General features: G+C 40.9%; 1 protein-coding gene across 10 annotated transcripts in view; it reads left to right on the top strand.

Moving 5' to 3' along the window:
- MSH3 (mutS homolog 3) overlaps positions 1 to 16739 on the top strand; it is a 451221-nt gene that overhangs the window by 37403 nt on the left and 397079 nt on the right. For all 10 annotated transcript variants that reach the window (XM_033925565.1, XM_033925391.1, XM_033925302.1 and 7 more), the window contains exons 6-7: positions 5929 to 6046; positions 12649 to 12797. In XM_033925565.1, the coding sequence (XP_033781456.1) occupies positions 5929 to 6046; positions 12649 to 12797 (267 nt within the window). The remainder of the gene's footprint in view (positions 1 to 5928; positions 6047 to 12648; positions 12798 to 16739) is intronic.

Below are 16739 nucleotides of genomic sequence, written 5' to 3'. Positions count from 1 at the left end.
ATGTTTTTGCTCATGCTTGTCTTTCAGCTCCCCTTACTGCCTTGATAAAGACTATCGAAACGCGTTGGCGTTTTGGGGATTGATTACTATGCTACGCTGAAAGCTAAGTAAAGTTTTTCCATAATGGATATTGCAGAGATGCAAAATTGATAAAAGTAATAAGGAAATAAGCAAATATATAAATAAAAATTTTTTTTGATAAATATCGCATTAAATAGGAGGTGGAGGCACCGTTGGGTAAATGAGGAATTTTCCCACAAACATAGTTTGTTTGTTGGGCTGTCTGATACCTGTATAGGTCCTCCTTTTCTCCCTGTTTTGTGACTCTGAGATTGGTGCTGTATAGTATTTTTCATCATTAAGAATATTTGATAGGATATTTCTTTAATAAGACATTAACTATTTTTTCTGAGGCCTTCCAAGTATCTACAAATCCAAAATGCGGCCCTGCAAAGGGTTTGAGTTTGAGACCACTGCTCTAGAGGTTCCTTTTACTAAGGTGCGTTAGGGCCTTAACGTGTGGAATAGCACGCGCTAAATTGCCCCATGTGCTAGACCTTTAAAGCCAGCATTGAGCTGCGTGGTAATTTTGTGCGTGTGCTAAAAACGCTAGCGTACCTTAGTAAAAGGAGCCCTAGGTGCTCAATCCCTTCCCGCCAAACACTTTTCTGAGCATATGTTCCTCATACCTTAGGGAGAGAGTTGAAGCCCTTTGCAGTTTCAATTTTTGCAAGCAATCTGTATAGAAATCTTCTGATCTACTCTGCTTCTTTTTCTTATTTTGATCGCTTAAAGTTCGTTTTTTATTTATTTATAATTTTTTATAATACAATTCATACAGAACAGTACAGGATGAAGATAAACATTCTTAGATAATAGAATACAAAAGTAACCAATTACTTAAAGATAGAATCTTCCTAGCCCACTACTATGGAGGAGTTACAGAGATTATTAAAGATTAAAATATAAGCTCAGGAAAGAAAACCCCTGAGCTAAACCATCTAAGTGCTATTTACTGACTCAAATCCAAGATCAGCCCTTATTATTATCCTGTCCTTGTTCCCGTGAATCTAATCCTTGTTAACATAAGTCTAGAAACTGTTGCAAGTGTATAGGATCCCAAAAAATTAATTATTTATCTTGAAGTTTAACAACACACCTGCAAGGAAACTTAAAAAAAAATAAAGCATTCAAGGCTAATACACAGGTCTTTAAGTTAAGAAATTATTTTCTTCGATACTGGGTTACCCTAACAACGTCAGGGAATATTGATACTAAATCACCACAATATTTTGTAGATCTGTTTTAAAATACAATCTCATAATCATGTTTTTATCCAATTCACTTAAGCAAGTAATCACCAGTTAGTATCGTGTCTTGAGAATCTTCAAGAAAATTAGTTAAATCGAACTCCGTTGATACTAACAGGTCTAACCCCTGATCAGATGTCACCTTCTTTTTCTGAGGTATATAATAACAATTCATAATTTGAAGTATCCGTATTTGTTAATCCTAGTACCTCCTTAAAATATTTTCTAAGTAAGATTTCAGCTGATATTGAATGAGTTATAGGAAAATTAACAAAGCGGAGATTTTTTGACCAAGCTGAATTTTTCATATGCTCAAGTTTTTTGTATGGATAACACATGAATCTTTAACTGCAGAAATAGAAACCTGCTGCAGTGTAGAAATCTGTGTTTCCACTGTTGTTGCCCTCTTATCTAATAAAACTAGACTTGAATTAACATTTTCAAATTTTTTTAACAATTTCTATCGAAAAATCTGAAGATTGTTTAATTACCGATCTTAGCAATCCCTCCACTCTCATATTTATTTGCCATAAATCCTTCAAGGTAATGTCCTTTGAATCCTCTGGTGGGCTCCTATCTTCACCACTTGCCTCTAAACCAGGAATAACTTTAGGAAATTATATAAATTGTAATTTAGAGGAGGTAGTCGAATTTGGGTGTCCACCTGAAGAAACTATGGGTTCCGAATTAGGTCCCATATCCCCAGACATTGGTGGTGGAGGAGGAGTTCTATCGAGTGGACTTAACGATGCCCCCGATATTGAGACAGAGTCTTGAATCAAAGAACGCAGTCCTGCAGAGCCGGACTACTTTTTCATAGAGAAACTTCAGTGGACCTGTGGAGCCAGCCTGCTATGTGCCACCTTTCTCAGTATATGACAGTACTCTCCATGGCGTTTCTTTCATTTGTTCTTCTGCAGACGTAAAGTCTAAATGCAGGGATCCCAAATCGTATTGGAGAATAAATAAAGTCACCCCGCACTTTGACTACGATCAAAATTTTTAATTTTTTCGTTTAAAAAATTTAAATTGCAAGTAAATTACCCAACTGCTGTAGCATAGATGAGTAGCTTAGTGGTTAGGAGCAGGGTTGCCCAATTCCAGTCCTCGAGATCTACTGGCAGGCTAAGTTTTCAAGTGAACAGGGAACTTACCAAACCCTGCCCTTAGTTGCCCAGGAATAATGACATTTGCACACATCTTTTCCAATCGGTTATTTTTTATTAGCTTTGACATAAGCATCTTTCATTAGGTAATGTGTGCAGGAAATCATATAAAGTCAGGCATGTCAAAGCACATCTCTCCTGGCAAATATGATCTCCGAGAAACCCCTGCCACCAGGCTCACTTATATACTTTTACAGTGCCTAGGATGACATCACACTTGTCAACCAATCAGCCAACAGAGAGGCCATCCTTAGGTATGAACAAAGAAAATTCCTTTTAACATGGTTGCCAGGCTCAAAGAAAAGTTTTACAAATCACATTTTTTGTTTACATCAATTATCTGAATGTGCAACACATTATAACATACCCAATGAACACTTTGTAATTCTCAAAAAGTTTAAATCAACCCAGACTTTCTGTGTCTAGAGCACCCATGCTCTGGAAAAACTGACAGCTTCAAATTTCACTGACACACACAAGAACAGAAGAACCCCGATCCCCCCCCCTTACTGAGAATTCCTTTGTGGGTACAGGAGTCCCCCTTCACAAGTTTCTATGGTAGGCTAGCTGAAAGGTCAGATAGGTCAAACTGCAGATGTGTTACTTCTCAGGATTTCTTCAGGTTTAAAATATATGAAAATATGTTTTCAAAACCCATTTCTATGTTTAATATATATTCACATTCACAATCACTCATGGAATCCCCTCATCCATACACAAGCAACACTCATACTTCATTCATATCTCAGTCATATATTCCATACTTTAGAACAGGGGTGCCCACACTTTTTGGGCTTGCAAGCTACTTTTAAAATGACCAAGTCAAAATGATCTACCAACAATTAACATTTTTTTAAAAAACACAAAGCACACTGAAAGGCAGAGAAAATGTTAATTATTCACATTCTGGGTTTTTTTTTCAAAGAGGTCAAGGCAGATGACTTTATGCAATGTCACCTCAGTAACAATCATGCAAAAATAGACAAATATACCCCCTCCCTTTTACTAAACTGCGATAGCAGTTTTTAGCGCAGGGAGCTGCGCTAAAATTAATACCTCTAGGTGTTATATATTACCTGATACCGGATTTCCTCTATATCTGGCTTAATAGCAAAATACATAGAAACATAGAAACATAGAAAGATGACGGCAGATAAGGGCCATAGCCCATCAAGTCTGCCCACACTATTTACCCACCCTCTTAAGTCTACTGACCCCCTAAAGAATAATTGTAATTATACTGTCACTCAACTGACCCGCTCATTCAGTCCTAGTGACCCTATCCCTTGGCATGACCTCATAGGGATCCCACATAGGTATCCCATTTGTTCTTGAAGTCTGAGATGCTGCGTGCCTCGACCACCTGCACTGGAAGCTCGTTCCAATGCTCAATCACTCTCTCCGTGAAGAAGTATTTCCTGGTGTCTCCACGAAACTTCCCTCCCCTGAGCTTGAGCGGATGTCCTCTTGTGGTCGAGGGTCCCCTGAGAAGAAAGATATCATCTTCCACCTCTACCCGTCCCGTGATGTACTTAAATGTCTCAATCATGTCTCCCCTCTCCCTACGCTCCTTGAGAGTGTAGAGCTGCAATTTGCTCAGTCTTTCTTCGTACTGGAGACCCTTTAGCCCCGAGACCATCCTGGTGGCCATCCGCTGAACCGATTCAACTCTGAGCACATCCTTACAGTAATGTGGCCTCCAGAATTGAACACAGTATTCCAGATGCGGTCTCACCATGGCTCTGTACAGTGGCATCATGACTTCAGGTTTCCTGTTGACGAAGCTTCTCTTGATACAACCTATCATTTGCCGTGCTTTAGATGAAGCCTTCTCCACTTGAGTGGCTGCTTTCATGTCAGCACTGATGATTACTCCTAAGTCTCGTTCTGCCGTAGTCCTGGCTAAAGTTTCTCCATTCAGGGTGTAAGTTCTGCAAGGATTTCCGTTGCCGAGATGCATGACCTTACATTTCTTGGCGTTGAAGCCCAGCTGCCAGATCAAGGACCAACTTTCTAAAGTACGCAGGTCTTGCTCCATAGCATCCTGAAGATTACAGCCGTTTACTACATTGCATAGTTCATTACATAATGAGAATATTATTATGCTTTTCCTATCTGTAATGTTTTTCTGGCCTTGGCTGCAATCCATATCAGATTTTTATTTTTGTGTTTATGCACCAACTTTTCATAAATTTCTATTGGACTTAACTTTCACTTGTGCTTCTAACTAGATTTACCCAGAACCATATGAAAAGCAGGTGTCGTATGTAGAAAAGTCTACATGCATACTCCACAAACACATCTTGTACACTATCCATTCCATTACAGCATTATAGCGCCCCCCTACCAGCCAGCCAACACCACTACTCACAGAATATCCACAGTTAATATACATGAGAGATTTGCCTGCACTGCCTTCTCTCATGCATGTTCATTGTGGATATCCTGAAAACCTGGCCTGCCAGTAGATCTCGAGGACCTGGGCAGCCATGGGTTAGAGCATGGAGCTTGATGTTCAGGGTTGTTTGGTTCAAATCCCATTGCTGCTCCTTGTTACATTTGGCAAATTGCTTAATCCCCAGGTATAAAATTAGATTGTGAGTCTTCCAAGAACAGGAAATAAGTAGTGTACCTGAATGTAACTCATCTTGAGCATATTCCATTTTGGAGGGGCATGATTAGAAGGACAGCATGTTTGAATGCAGGTCATGGATAACTCAGCTGCCAATAATTTCCTCTTACTGCAATTTGCTTTAGAAAGACCTTTCTCAGCAAATTTTCAGTTGTAGCACTTTACCAAAATGAAATAACGTGTTCAGATCGCTAAACCATATCCAGCTGAAATTAAATAAAATGGATAACTATTCTATAATCATAGTCACTGAAACAGGATGTTGATGGGAGATAAACTTATGGTAGGGAGAGTATGATCTATGTACTAAACATTTTTGCTTTATAAAAAATGTGTATGTTGGGGGATCTTTAATAGATTGAACACCATGGGTATCTGGGATTTGACGGTCTGTTTTTTTTCTATTCGGTGCCTGCACTATGGATCTTCCCCCCCCCCCCCCACACACTTTCACAGGATTGACTCTAATTTCAAACAGTTCAAAAAAGGGTTAACAATGTATTTCTTTTCCCTAACATTTAATGATTTGTAGTCAGTGAGATGGTTGGATGTGTTGGACACTATGACAGTAGCTTTTTAATTTTAATCCCATGTATCTTCTTCTCTTTTTGCCATTTTATACCTATATATTTCTAGCCATTATTGTTGTATCCAGTTGGAAGAATGAACTCTTAAATCCAGTGTAGATTAAAGCAATGTTCCAAGAAGTTCAGCATGTACATTGTTTAGCCTTGGCTGTCTTCTAATGCTGTTTTTTTGATGGAAGATGTTTATTTCCCATTACACTGGCGCTCAAAATTGCTGTTCCTTTACGTTGCAGGTTGGAGTTGTAAAACAGATGGAGACCACAGCATTGAAGGCTGTTGGAGAAAACAAAGGCTCTTTATTTACCCGACAACTGACTGCTCTCTACACCAAATCCACACTTATTGGAGAAGATATCCTTAATGTAACATCCAGCTTTTCATTTAGTAGTAGCTCATTACTTCACAATTGTAGAACAGAGAGGGGCCAATTTATTTGTTTATAACTTGATGACATGCTCCACATCATACAGTACAAAAACTCTACTCATGCAATTCAATCCCAAACAGTGCACACTCCCAAATTTTCAAACCAAACCATATTGACCCAAAATGTTTGGCTATACAGCAATCCTTTAACCTTATGCCAAAATATCAGATAATGCTTTACCCGCCACAAATGTAAACACATTCTATGTAGGTCAAACTCGTAATTCACTGGTGGGTGGAGGAAGTAATTTAGTTGATTTTTGAACAGTTAGTTGGGTTTTCAGGACATCTACAATGAATATGTATGAGAGAGATTTACATGCCTCCAACTCTGTTATATGCAAATAGCCTTAATGAATATCCATTGAGATATCTTGGAAACCCAACAGGCTGGTAGTCCCCTAGGATAGGTTTGAAAACCATTGCTCTAAAGAATTGCATTTTGCTGGATCCCATACATTGGAGGAAAAAGTCTTCAGCATGATAGGAGATTCTCCTCTTCTTTGACCTTGATCAAATAATGTTTTCAGAGGAGGCTATATGATGAGGGACTCAGAAAAGAACTTATAGACTAGAGGAAAGGACCGAGGAAAGAGATTTCTTAGAAATCTATGGAACAGAAGTCGAGGAAAAGGAAGAGAAATATTTTATGGAAGGAAGAAACAGCGTAAGAATGTGGCCTGTATTGCTAGGCTGGGTGTTCACTAGTATCTATTCTTATAACAAGAATTCAACAAGTCTGTCGGTTTCACAGCAGATGCCAAAGTAGAGGCAACTCCTAGAAAGGGACCACTTGAGATCAGCCTTTTCTAGGGATGTGAGCAATCCAAAAGGAGGCTTCATTTTAAACCAAGTTTTAGTGATTTTCTAGTATCCTTTTTTCACTCGTGTGTGTTTTTTTGCATTGTATGCATTCAAGAACTTTTTTTTGCATGCAAATCAGTTGTGATTATTTATGTGTACATGTGATTTACACATACAGTGTAGCATATTTTTATGTACCATTATGATCAGTGTTTAGTACACTATGAATCCACACCCTTAGATAACTGAAATAACTGCCTGACTTGTCAGGAATACCAGGGTATGGAGGTTACCTGGTTAAGACTGACTAGTTATGATGATATCAACATGTTCATAAATTCATTTTGGGCTAGAGGGCCTTATGGTCTTAGAAAATCTGCATATAGTCTCCTTTTCTCTGAGGACAAGCAGGCACTCATATGTAGGCGATGTCATCCACAGAACCTGGTATGGACTCTACCAAATGTACTGTCACTTTAAATTTTTTAGGCAGTGCCTGTACCATGTGCGTGCTGGTGCCTTCCTGCCCAGCATTGGCATGTAGGACCTTCATTCATTTTCCACAGTCTCAGTCCAAGCAGTCATCCTTTTCACTCTTTTCTAGAGAGCATAACCATCATTTTCCTCATTCTTCCTCCATGTTCTTGATTTCCTGGAGGATCTCAGCATCTTAAACTCATTAGTACTGTGGTCCCCAGAACATTAGCAGACAGGACTCTTAATTTCTTAAGCAATCTTCTTTAATACAGAACTCAAAACAAAGAAATAAATGAACTTATAGTTTTGATTACACAAAATTATGGCATTTGGCAATGTCCACCCTCAACCAGAGTAATTCCCTGCCTCAAGGAACTGAGAGGGGTAATTCAGCTGCCTGCTGAGGATAATGTTGTACTTTTTAGAAACTAAAGTTCTACTTAAGAGACTAGCAGCACTAAAGGTAAAATCTTGATAGGGAACAGTGCTGTACAAGCATGCAGTGGCTAGAATCATGGAGCAGCAGCTAACTAACTCAACAGAGCAGGAGAGAGCAGAAAGGGGGGCTAGTCCAGCATGCATAGAGCAATGAACATTGGGAACCTGACTTAAAGGTACAGACACTAAAATCTGCTTAATATAAACAGCCTGCCTTCATGAATATGGGAGCAGGACACTCCTAATCTTCCTATAGAAGGCAAACTTCTCTAATTTCACCAGTGATGGACTCTAGTCACATCAGACCAGTAGGTATGTTAAGTAGTAGCTTGGGGGTTATGCCCCATGCTTGATAAAACCTCCAAACCACTCGCCAAAAGTGATTCTCAAACTCATTCCAGAAGACCCTCCTTCCTCAAGAACTCTTGGCCCTCCTCCAGCTAAATGCAATCAAACCTGTTCCTCTTCAGGAGAAGGATTTGGGGTTCTATTTCAAGTATTTTCTCATAATAAAAAAGACCAGAGGTCTTTGACCAATTCTAGACCTTCGAGGCATCAATAAATACTTGTTGGAGGAGAAGTTTTGTTCAGTCTCTCTGGGAACTCTTCTGCCTGTATTAGAAAAGGACAATTGGCTTTTCTCTCTGGATCTCAAGAAAGCTTACACTCATATATCCAGCCTACCTGCTCACAGAAAGTTTTTTTTGCTTTCACAGGAGCCCTGCTGATTACAGCCATTTCTAACGCTAATAACACAGAACAACAGCTCTCTCCTTAATCCAAACCATTGCTCATTAGCACCTACAGTATGACTTCTTCCACCGAGCAGATAAATGCTTTCATCCTCTCCACTGCAGTCTCTGCTATCATTGAAGCATCCAGAAAACCTTCCACTCAGTGCTGTTATTGTTTCAAATGGACCAGATTTTTTACTTGATGTGTACTATGTTCTCTTCAATCTGTCACATGCCCACTTCCATCCATCCTAGACTATCTTCTTCACCTCTCTAATTCTGGACTAAAGGCCAATTCAGTTCAGGTACATCTCAGTGCCATCAGTGCATTTCACACTCTATTGGACAAGAAGCCACTTAGAACATAAGAATTGCCATACTGGGACAGACCTGAAGGTCCATCAAGCCCAGTATCTTGTTTCCAACAGTGGCAAACCCAGGTCATAAGTACCAGGCAAGATCCCAAGGAGAAAACCAGATTTTATGCTTCTTATCCCAGGAATAAGCAGTGGAATTCCCCAAGCTAGCTTAATAATGGCTTATGGACATCTCTTTTAGGAATCCAAACCTTTTTTAAACCCTGCTAAGCTGACTGCTTTCACTATATTCTCCAGCAACAAATTCCAGAGTTTAATTACCCATTGAGTGAAGAAATATTTTCTCTGGTTTGTTTTAAATCTACTACATAGTAGTTTCATCGCATTCCCCCTAGTTCTAGTATTTTTGGAAAGAGTAAACAAACAATTTACATCTACTTGTTTTACTCTACTCAGCATTTTATAGACCTCTTTCATATCTCCCCTGAACCATCTCTTCTCCAGGCTGAAGAGTTCTCTCTGCTTTAACCTTTCCTCATAGGGAAATCATACCATCCCTTTTCATCATAGGGAAGTCATACCATCATTTTCATTGCCCTTCTCTGTATCTTTTCTAATTCCCCTATATCTTTCTTGAGATGCGGCGACCAGAACTACACACGGTATTCGAGGTGCGGCCACACCATAGAGCAGTGGTCTCAAACTTGCGTCCCACTAAGTACTATTTTGAGGCCCTTGGTGTGTTGCCATTGTTCTGGAACATTGCCCACTTCACTGCTGTAAACCTCACGCAAGTGCCACCTGTTTCCTGGGATCTTAACATGGTACTATCTGCTCTTATGAAGTCTCCCATTGAGCCACTCATGGCTTGCTCTCTCAAACTTCCTACATGGAAAGTAGTTTGTCTAATACCCCTCACGTTTGCAGGCAGTTGTATCATATTCACCTATACAAGATTCTACCATGATAAAGTAGTCCTTCAAACTCATCCTAAATTCCTGCTTAAAGTCATCTTGAAGTTTTACCCCAACCGGTCCATAGTTCTACTTGTTTTCTTCCTGAAGCCACATTCCCATCCAGGTAAAGCAGCTCTTCACACCTTAGACTGCAAACATGCTTTGGTATATTACCTGGATCAGACTAAACCTCTTAAAAAATGAATTAAATAAATAAATAGACAGTCCTCCCATCTCTTTATAGCTTTCGACCCTAACAGACTTGGCTGGCAGACTGTATCTCCTTTGCTTATACTCGGGCTGGGTTGACACTACAAGGCCGTGTGATAGCCCACAATATAAAGGCTATGGCTGCCTCAGTTGCTTATTTCCACTCTACATTTATTGAGGACATCTGTATAGTGGCCACTTTGTCCTCAGTCCATACCTTCACTTCTCACTATTGCTTAGAGTAAAACTCCAAGAGAGAGTCGGTTTGGGCAAGCAGTTCTGCAAAGTCTATTTTTATTTTTTTTTTTGCTAAATTCCAACTTTCCCTCCAGTCCCCTTGGGTTTTACCAGGCTCATATTTTACATATTCATTATACCTATCAAGAGTTGTGATCATGGCTGCATAGGAGTCCCATATGTGAGAATATAATGCCTGCTTGTCCTTGGAGAATGTAAAGTTACGTACCTCTAGCAGGTGTTCTCTTGAGAACAGCAGGCATATATTCTAAGAACCTGCCCACCTCCCCTAGTTGTCTTTTTAGCTTTGTTACTGAATTTCAGGTCTCGCAAGCCGACATTGGGCGAGAAGGCACCAGTATACACATGGTAGGGGCTCTGGTTAAAAAAATTTAAAGTGACAGTGCACTTGGTAATGTCCATGCTGGGTTCTGTGGATGATGTCGCCCACATGTGAGAATATATTCCTGCTGTCCTCTGAGAACACCTGCTTACTAGTAAGTAATTTTGCTTTCCCTTTCATGAGATACTTAACATTCCCCTCATTTTCTCTCTTTGCCATTGCTTACATTTCCCCCCACCTCTTCTCTTTCAGAGTTTGAGGCAAAAAGATAGCAGAGCCATGTGTTACTATAAAGCTAATGGTATTGTGAAATGGCAGTAAGGTGCCCTTTCTGCTGTTCCTGATTTTGGTTAGTTTATGTACCGTATTTTATGGTTCGTGAGATGTATCCTTTCTAGATTTATCACTTAACAGTTTTTATTTATGGTAAAACGGAAAGTGAACAATCAATACAACAGAATTCTATTTTGCAAAATTTTATCTACTTCCCTCCTTTCCCCTTTCTTTCTCAGAAAGTCAGTAAGAGATTTGGTTCTTAATAACCTCTCACTGCTCCAAAAAAAACACAAACAAACAAAACCCATTTCCAGTGTACCTCCCCGTCTACCTACCAATTCCTTTTCCTCTCCCCCCCCCCCAGGAAAAACATTAGACAAATAGGGAGCAAAACACTAATTATTTTAGAATATTGAGTATTAAGCTTCAAGCCTGTGGTGACAATGACTGCATATAGAGTTCCCAAATAAGCAAAAATTGCTTTTTATATTGAACAGTAAAGAAGGCTTCCCTAGATCCCCAAATCAATGTAACTGATTCCTCCTTGCCCAATAGGATTGGGAGGGGGGGGGGGCACGATATCCTGAGGAAAGAAAACATTTTCTTCTTAAACAGATATGCTTTCCATAGAAACAATTTAGCTCTTCCCCCCTCCCAAATATTCCAAGAACCCAAAATATCTAATAAACAGACCTGATGTAACATTTGTACTAAGAACCCCTTAACACTTTTTCCAAAAACCCTGAGTGGTAGGACTACCCCATAAAGCATGAAAATAATTATGCTCAGTGTAGCAAATGACCTTGATTGAGAAAAATATACTCCATGGCTCACTGTATATTGACATTCCCCGGGGTCTGCATTATGGGCTTGCTTAGGTATAGCTGCGAGACTTTTACCAACGTCCCACCCTCACAATGACATACCCAAATCCACTTCCCACCTTGCCTTCAACCCTAAATACTCTCGAGGACTATGCAAGATCCACAAGGCTTTATGTGTGTCTGATATTGCGATCCTGTTTGATATTGCGATCCAAAGTAGGAAATTTATTCAGTTTGATTTCCGAACTCCCAGATAGTTGCCTAAACTTGCACTATCAAGTGACTGAATGTAATATTTCACTTGAAAATATCCAAATCTGCCCCTCCCCCCAACTTACTTTCAGGTTTTAAAAAATTAAGCAGATTAATGCTTTAGGAGAGGATTGGCATTTCAGTCTAGGTGCCCCAATACTGTGCCCTTGGTGCCAATTCTTAGCACCAAGATTCAATTATAGACTACTGGTGTAAGGTCAGCATTGACACACATGTGAAGGTGCAACCTCATATTCCAGGTCAATGGCAGGTGTAAGTTGGGATGCCTGGGAGACTTGCCCATGCTCTGCCCACATATAAATACCCCCTCCTTGCAGTTAAGCATTATAGCATGTTAACACTTCCTCATAGAACAGCACCTAGTTCACATAGTTATCTAACTGCCACTTTGGGCTCCTTTTACGAAGGTGCGCTAGGGTTTTTAGTGTGTGCTAGCCGAAAAACTACCACCTGCTTAAAAGGAGGCGGTAGCGGCTAGCAGGCGGGGCATTTTAGCGTGCGCTATTCCGCGTGTTAAGGCCCTAATATACCTTTGTAAAAGGAGCCCTTTGTGCATGTAAGTTTCATCTACCTCTAGTTGCCCCATAGTTTTACTGATGGCCTTGGAAACAATTGTTGTTTTTTTTAATGCTTATTAAATGTGAACCCTTTGTTGAAACTGGATGACGTGATAGATGTTGAAGAGGGGCCTGTTGCAGATAGTCCTAACAACTACCTCCTGTGTGTTTGTGAAATGAAAGAGAGCAGAAAAGGCAAGAAGAATACCAAAGTCACACTTGGTTTGGTGGTAAGTTTTATTTCTAGAAGTGTTATATCCATAATGTGGCTCTTCTTTCCTTAAATATCAGCTTCGTTGTTTCATGCCTGCCTACCTTCCTTTCTTAGTTGTTCCTATTTTGTACTATAGTCATGTTTTGTTCACCCCCAGTTTGGATGAAGATCTTTGCAGCACCACCTTGATTTGCTTAAGCTTGCAGTGCTAGCTATTCTGTGATGAGAACTTTGAACATTGTTTTTTCTTCTCATAAGAACATAAGAGTTGTCATACTGGAACAGACTAAAGATCTATCAAGCCCAGTATCCTGTTTCCAACAGTGGCCAACCCAGGTCACAAACACCTGGTAAGATCCCAAGGCGTAAAAGAGATTTTATGCTGCTTATCCTAGGAATAAGCAGTGGATTTCCCCTAAACATCTTAATAGAAACATAATGGCAAATAAAGGCCAAATAGCCCATCTGGTCTGCCCATCCACAGTAACCATTATCTCTTTCTCTCTTTGAGAGATCCCATGTGCCTATCCCAGGCCCTCTTGAATTCAGACACAGTCTCTGTTTCCACCACCTCTTCTGGGAAACTAATGGTTTGTAGCCTTTTAGGAGATTATCTAAACTTTTTTTTAAAAAAAACCCTGTTAAGCTAACTGCTTTCACCATATTCTCTGGCAAAGAATTCCAAAGGTTTTAATTACACATCAAGAGCAGATATAGTTTCTCTGGTTTGTCTTAAATCTACTACTTAGTAGCTTCATCACATGCCCCCTAGTCCTAGTATTTTTTGGAAAGAGTAAACAAGCAATCTACTCATTCCATTCTACTCAGTATTGTATAGACCTCTATCATATCTCCCCTGAGCCATCTCTTCTCCAGGCTGAAGAACCCTAGCTTTATTCTTTCATCATAGGGAAGTAATCTTATCCCGTTTACCATTTTTCCCATCCTCCTCTGTACATTTTCTAATTCTGCTATATATCTTTTGATAGGCGGTGCTATATCTTTTTTGAGACTTACACACAATATTCGAGGGGTGACTGTATCATAGAGTGATACAAAGGCATAACCTTTTCATCTTTGGTTTTCATTCCTTTCTTGATAATTACTAACATTCTACGGTATTTTTTTTTTTTTTAGCTTCTGCCACACACTAAGTTGAGGGTTTCAACATGTCCTCAACGAAGACACCTAGGGCTAGATTCACTAAAGCTCACTGATCTTTGTGATCCGTGGGCGATCCGTAGCTGAGTCTTGGCGGGCGACTGATTCACTACAGTGTCCTCATGCAAATGAAGTGATCAGACGCACGCCCCTTACCGACCCCAAGGATCACTGCAGAGTGATCCAGACGCATGTGCAGACCATCTCTTTGCCTGTAGATTGATCCGCACATGCACCTGCTCTTCGCACAAGCTTGAGGTGGGACGAAAGGGGGAAGGGTGGCTGCACTCACTGGAACACACTTTGCAGGTGAACAGAACACGCTATAGAGCCCCGCTTTAAACCTGCGGGTTAAAACCGTGGGCGTGTAGAGAGGCAGGGCGACAGAAAGCAGGGTGCTTTTTGCATAAGGGAGATGTTTTACTTTTGATAATAGTAGATTGCAGGGCTGGGATTTCAGGGCGGCAAAGAGCAGGACAATCGGCAAGGACGTGAGCGACTGGTCCTTAGCAGTCGCTTCTTTTTGGATTGGCCAGCCCAATCGGTGTTCCTTCAGTTTAGTGAATCGCTGCCTTCCTACTTTGCATGCGCGGATCGGATTTGATGTGGATTGGGTCGAGGTCGTAAAGTGGTCGGGACACGATCAGTAAGCTTAGTGAATCTAGGCCCTAGATCCTTTTCTTGGGCAGTGACAATTAATGTGGAACCCTGCCTAACGAAGCTATAATTTGGGTTCAAATGCAGTAGGAAAGAAAAGATTTTGCTAATATTATGGCCTTTCTAATGCTTTTTAATGACCAAAGCAAAGTGTCCTGGGTGCTGAAAAGCTGTTTATTTTGGTTTTGTTCATTTTGTGTGTTTGATAGCATGGAAATAACTTCAATGGAAAACCAGCAGCAATAAAGTTATCTAGAAAAACATCTGTTTTGCTTTGGTATTAGGCGATAGACACTTCACAACCAGGCCTGCTGTTTCATTAACATTATTACACAATTTTTTTTTTGGGGGGGAGTGTTCTTCAATGGTACTAAAAGGTAAAATCAAACTACCAATTATCATTCAGTTAATTGCATACCTTAAAAAAGGAAGCAAGAGTGGTAAAAATTGGAGAAAAGAACTCTGTGAAACCTCAGTAGTAAAGCTTTTCAGAGTGTCAACAGCTTAAACAAGGAAAAGCATTACTGGTCAAAAAACCCCATTACCACCACATGTGATCATTATCAATAAACTCAGTTCCAAATTTTTTAATAATTTAACAAAAACCCCTCAAAATATATTTAACTTCCAAAAAAGGTACCTGTGGCTTCAAAAAAGAAGAAACACTCTTAACTTCCAATGTAAAAAAAAAAAGCTAGCAGAAAAGGACAATTTTCTTGGTGTCTTCAAAGCACTCAAAAGTTCTACAATACTGGATTCCCAACAGAGACCCTGTTTCACTTATGCCGCTTCAAGGAAACCACTATAACAACAAAGCTTTATTGTTAGTTAATTTTGTAACAAAACATTACATTGAAGCAGAAAAATGCTGTAGAGTAGAGAAATACAAAAAACCTCATAAACAGCTTCGCTTTAAAAATTTCTGCCAGATACATCTCAAAATGGCCACCTGGCATTAAATGTGACCTCCTATAGATCTATAGAGTACAAGTGATGTAAACAAAAGTTAATTTCAAATTTGCAAAAGACCTTCAGTAAAGAAATGTAGATAATGTGGGTATAATTCTAAACATAAACAATTTTTAATTGAAAAGTGTTTTTCACTCTGTACTGATGTTCAGACCTTCGTGTTCCAATGAATGCAGTAAGAAAATCCACTTCTGTTCCTGCCGAAGTAGGCAGTGTTTAAAATCACCACTTCAGACTGATGGATGAAATTGCTCATGGACCCAGCAGGGGAATGTGTGGCACAGTGGTTAAAGCTACAGATTAAGCACCCTGAGGTTGTAGGTACAAACCCACGCTGCTCCTTGTGACCCTGGGCAAGTCACTTAATCACCACCATTGCCCCAGGTATATTACATAGATTGTGAGCCCACCAGGACAGACAGGGAAAATGCTTGAGTACTTGAATAAATTCATGTAAACAGTTCTGAGCTCCCTGGGGAGAATAGAAAATTGAATGAATAAATAAATAAATAACATTTAAGAGTACCGTATTTTCGCGGATATAACGCGCGCGTTATACGCGTTTTTACCTACCGCGCATACCCCTCGCGCGTTATATGCCTGAGCGCGGTATACAAAAGTTTTTAAACATAGTTCCCACCCCGCCCGACGCCCGATTCACCCCCCCAGCAGGACCGCTCGCACCCCCACCCCGAACGACCGCTCGCATGCGCTCCCACCCGCACCCGCATCCACGATCGGAGCAAGAGGGAGCCCAAGCCCTCTTGCCCGGCCGACTCCCCGACGTCCGATACATCCCCCCCCCGGCAGGACCACTCGCACCCCCACCCCGAAGGACCGCCGACTTCCCGACAATATCGGGCCAGAAGGGAGCCCAAACCCTCCTGGCCACGGCGACCCCCTAACCCCACCCCGCACTACATTACGGGCAGGAGGGATCCCAGGCCCTCCTGCCCTCGACGCAAACCCCCCCCCCCCCCCCACGCCCGCCCCCCCCAAGAACCTCCGACCGCCCCCCCAGCCGACCCGCGACCCCCCTGGCCGCCCCCCCCGACCCCCCCCCCCCCCTTCCCCATACCTTTGGTAGTTGGCCTGACAGACGGGAGCCAAACCCGCCTGTCCGGCAGGCAGCCAACGAAGGAATGAGGCCGGATTGGCCCATCCGTCCTAA

The sequence above is a fragment of the Geotrypetes seraphini genome, chromosome 1 (genome assembly GCF_902459505.1).
Source record: "Geotrypetes seraphini chromosome 1, aGeoSer1.1, whole genome shotgun sequence".
Lineage (NCBI taxonomy): Eukaryota > Metazoa > Chordata > Amphibia > Gymnophiona > Dermophiidae > Geotrypetes > Geotrypetes seraphini.
Note: the sequence above shows the minus strand (reverse complement) of the source record. Positions and strands in the feature narration are given on the sequence as shown.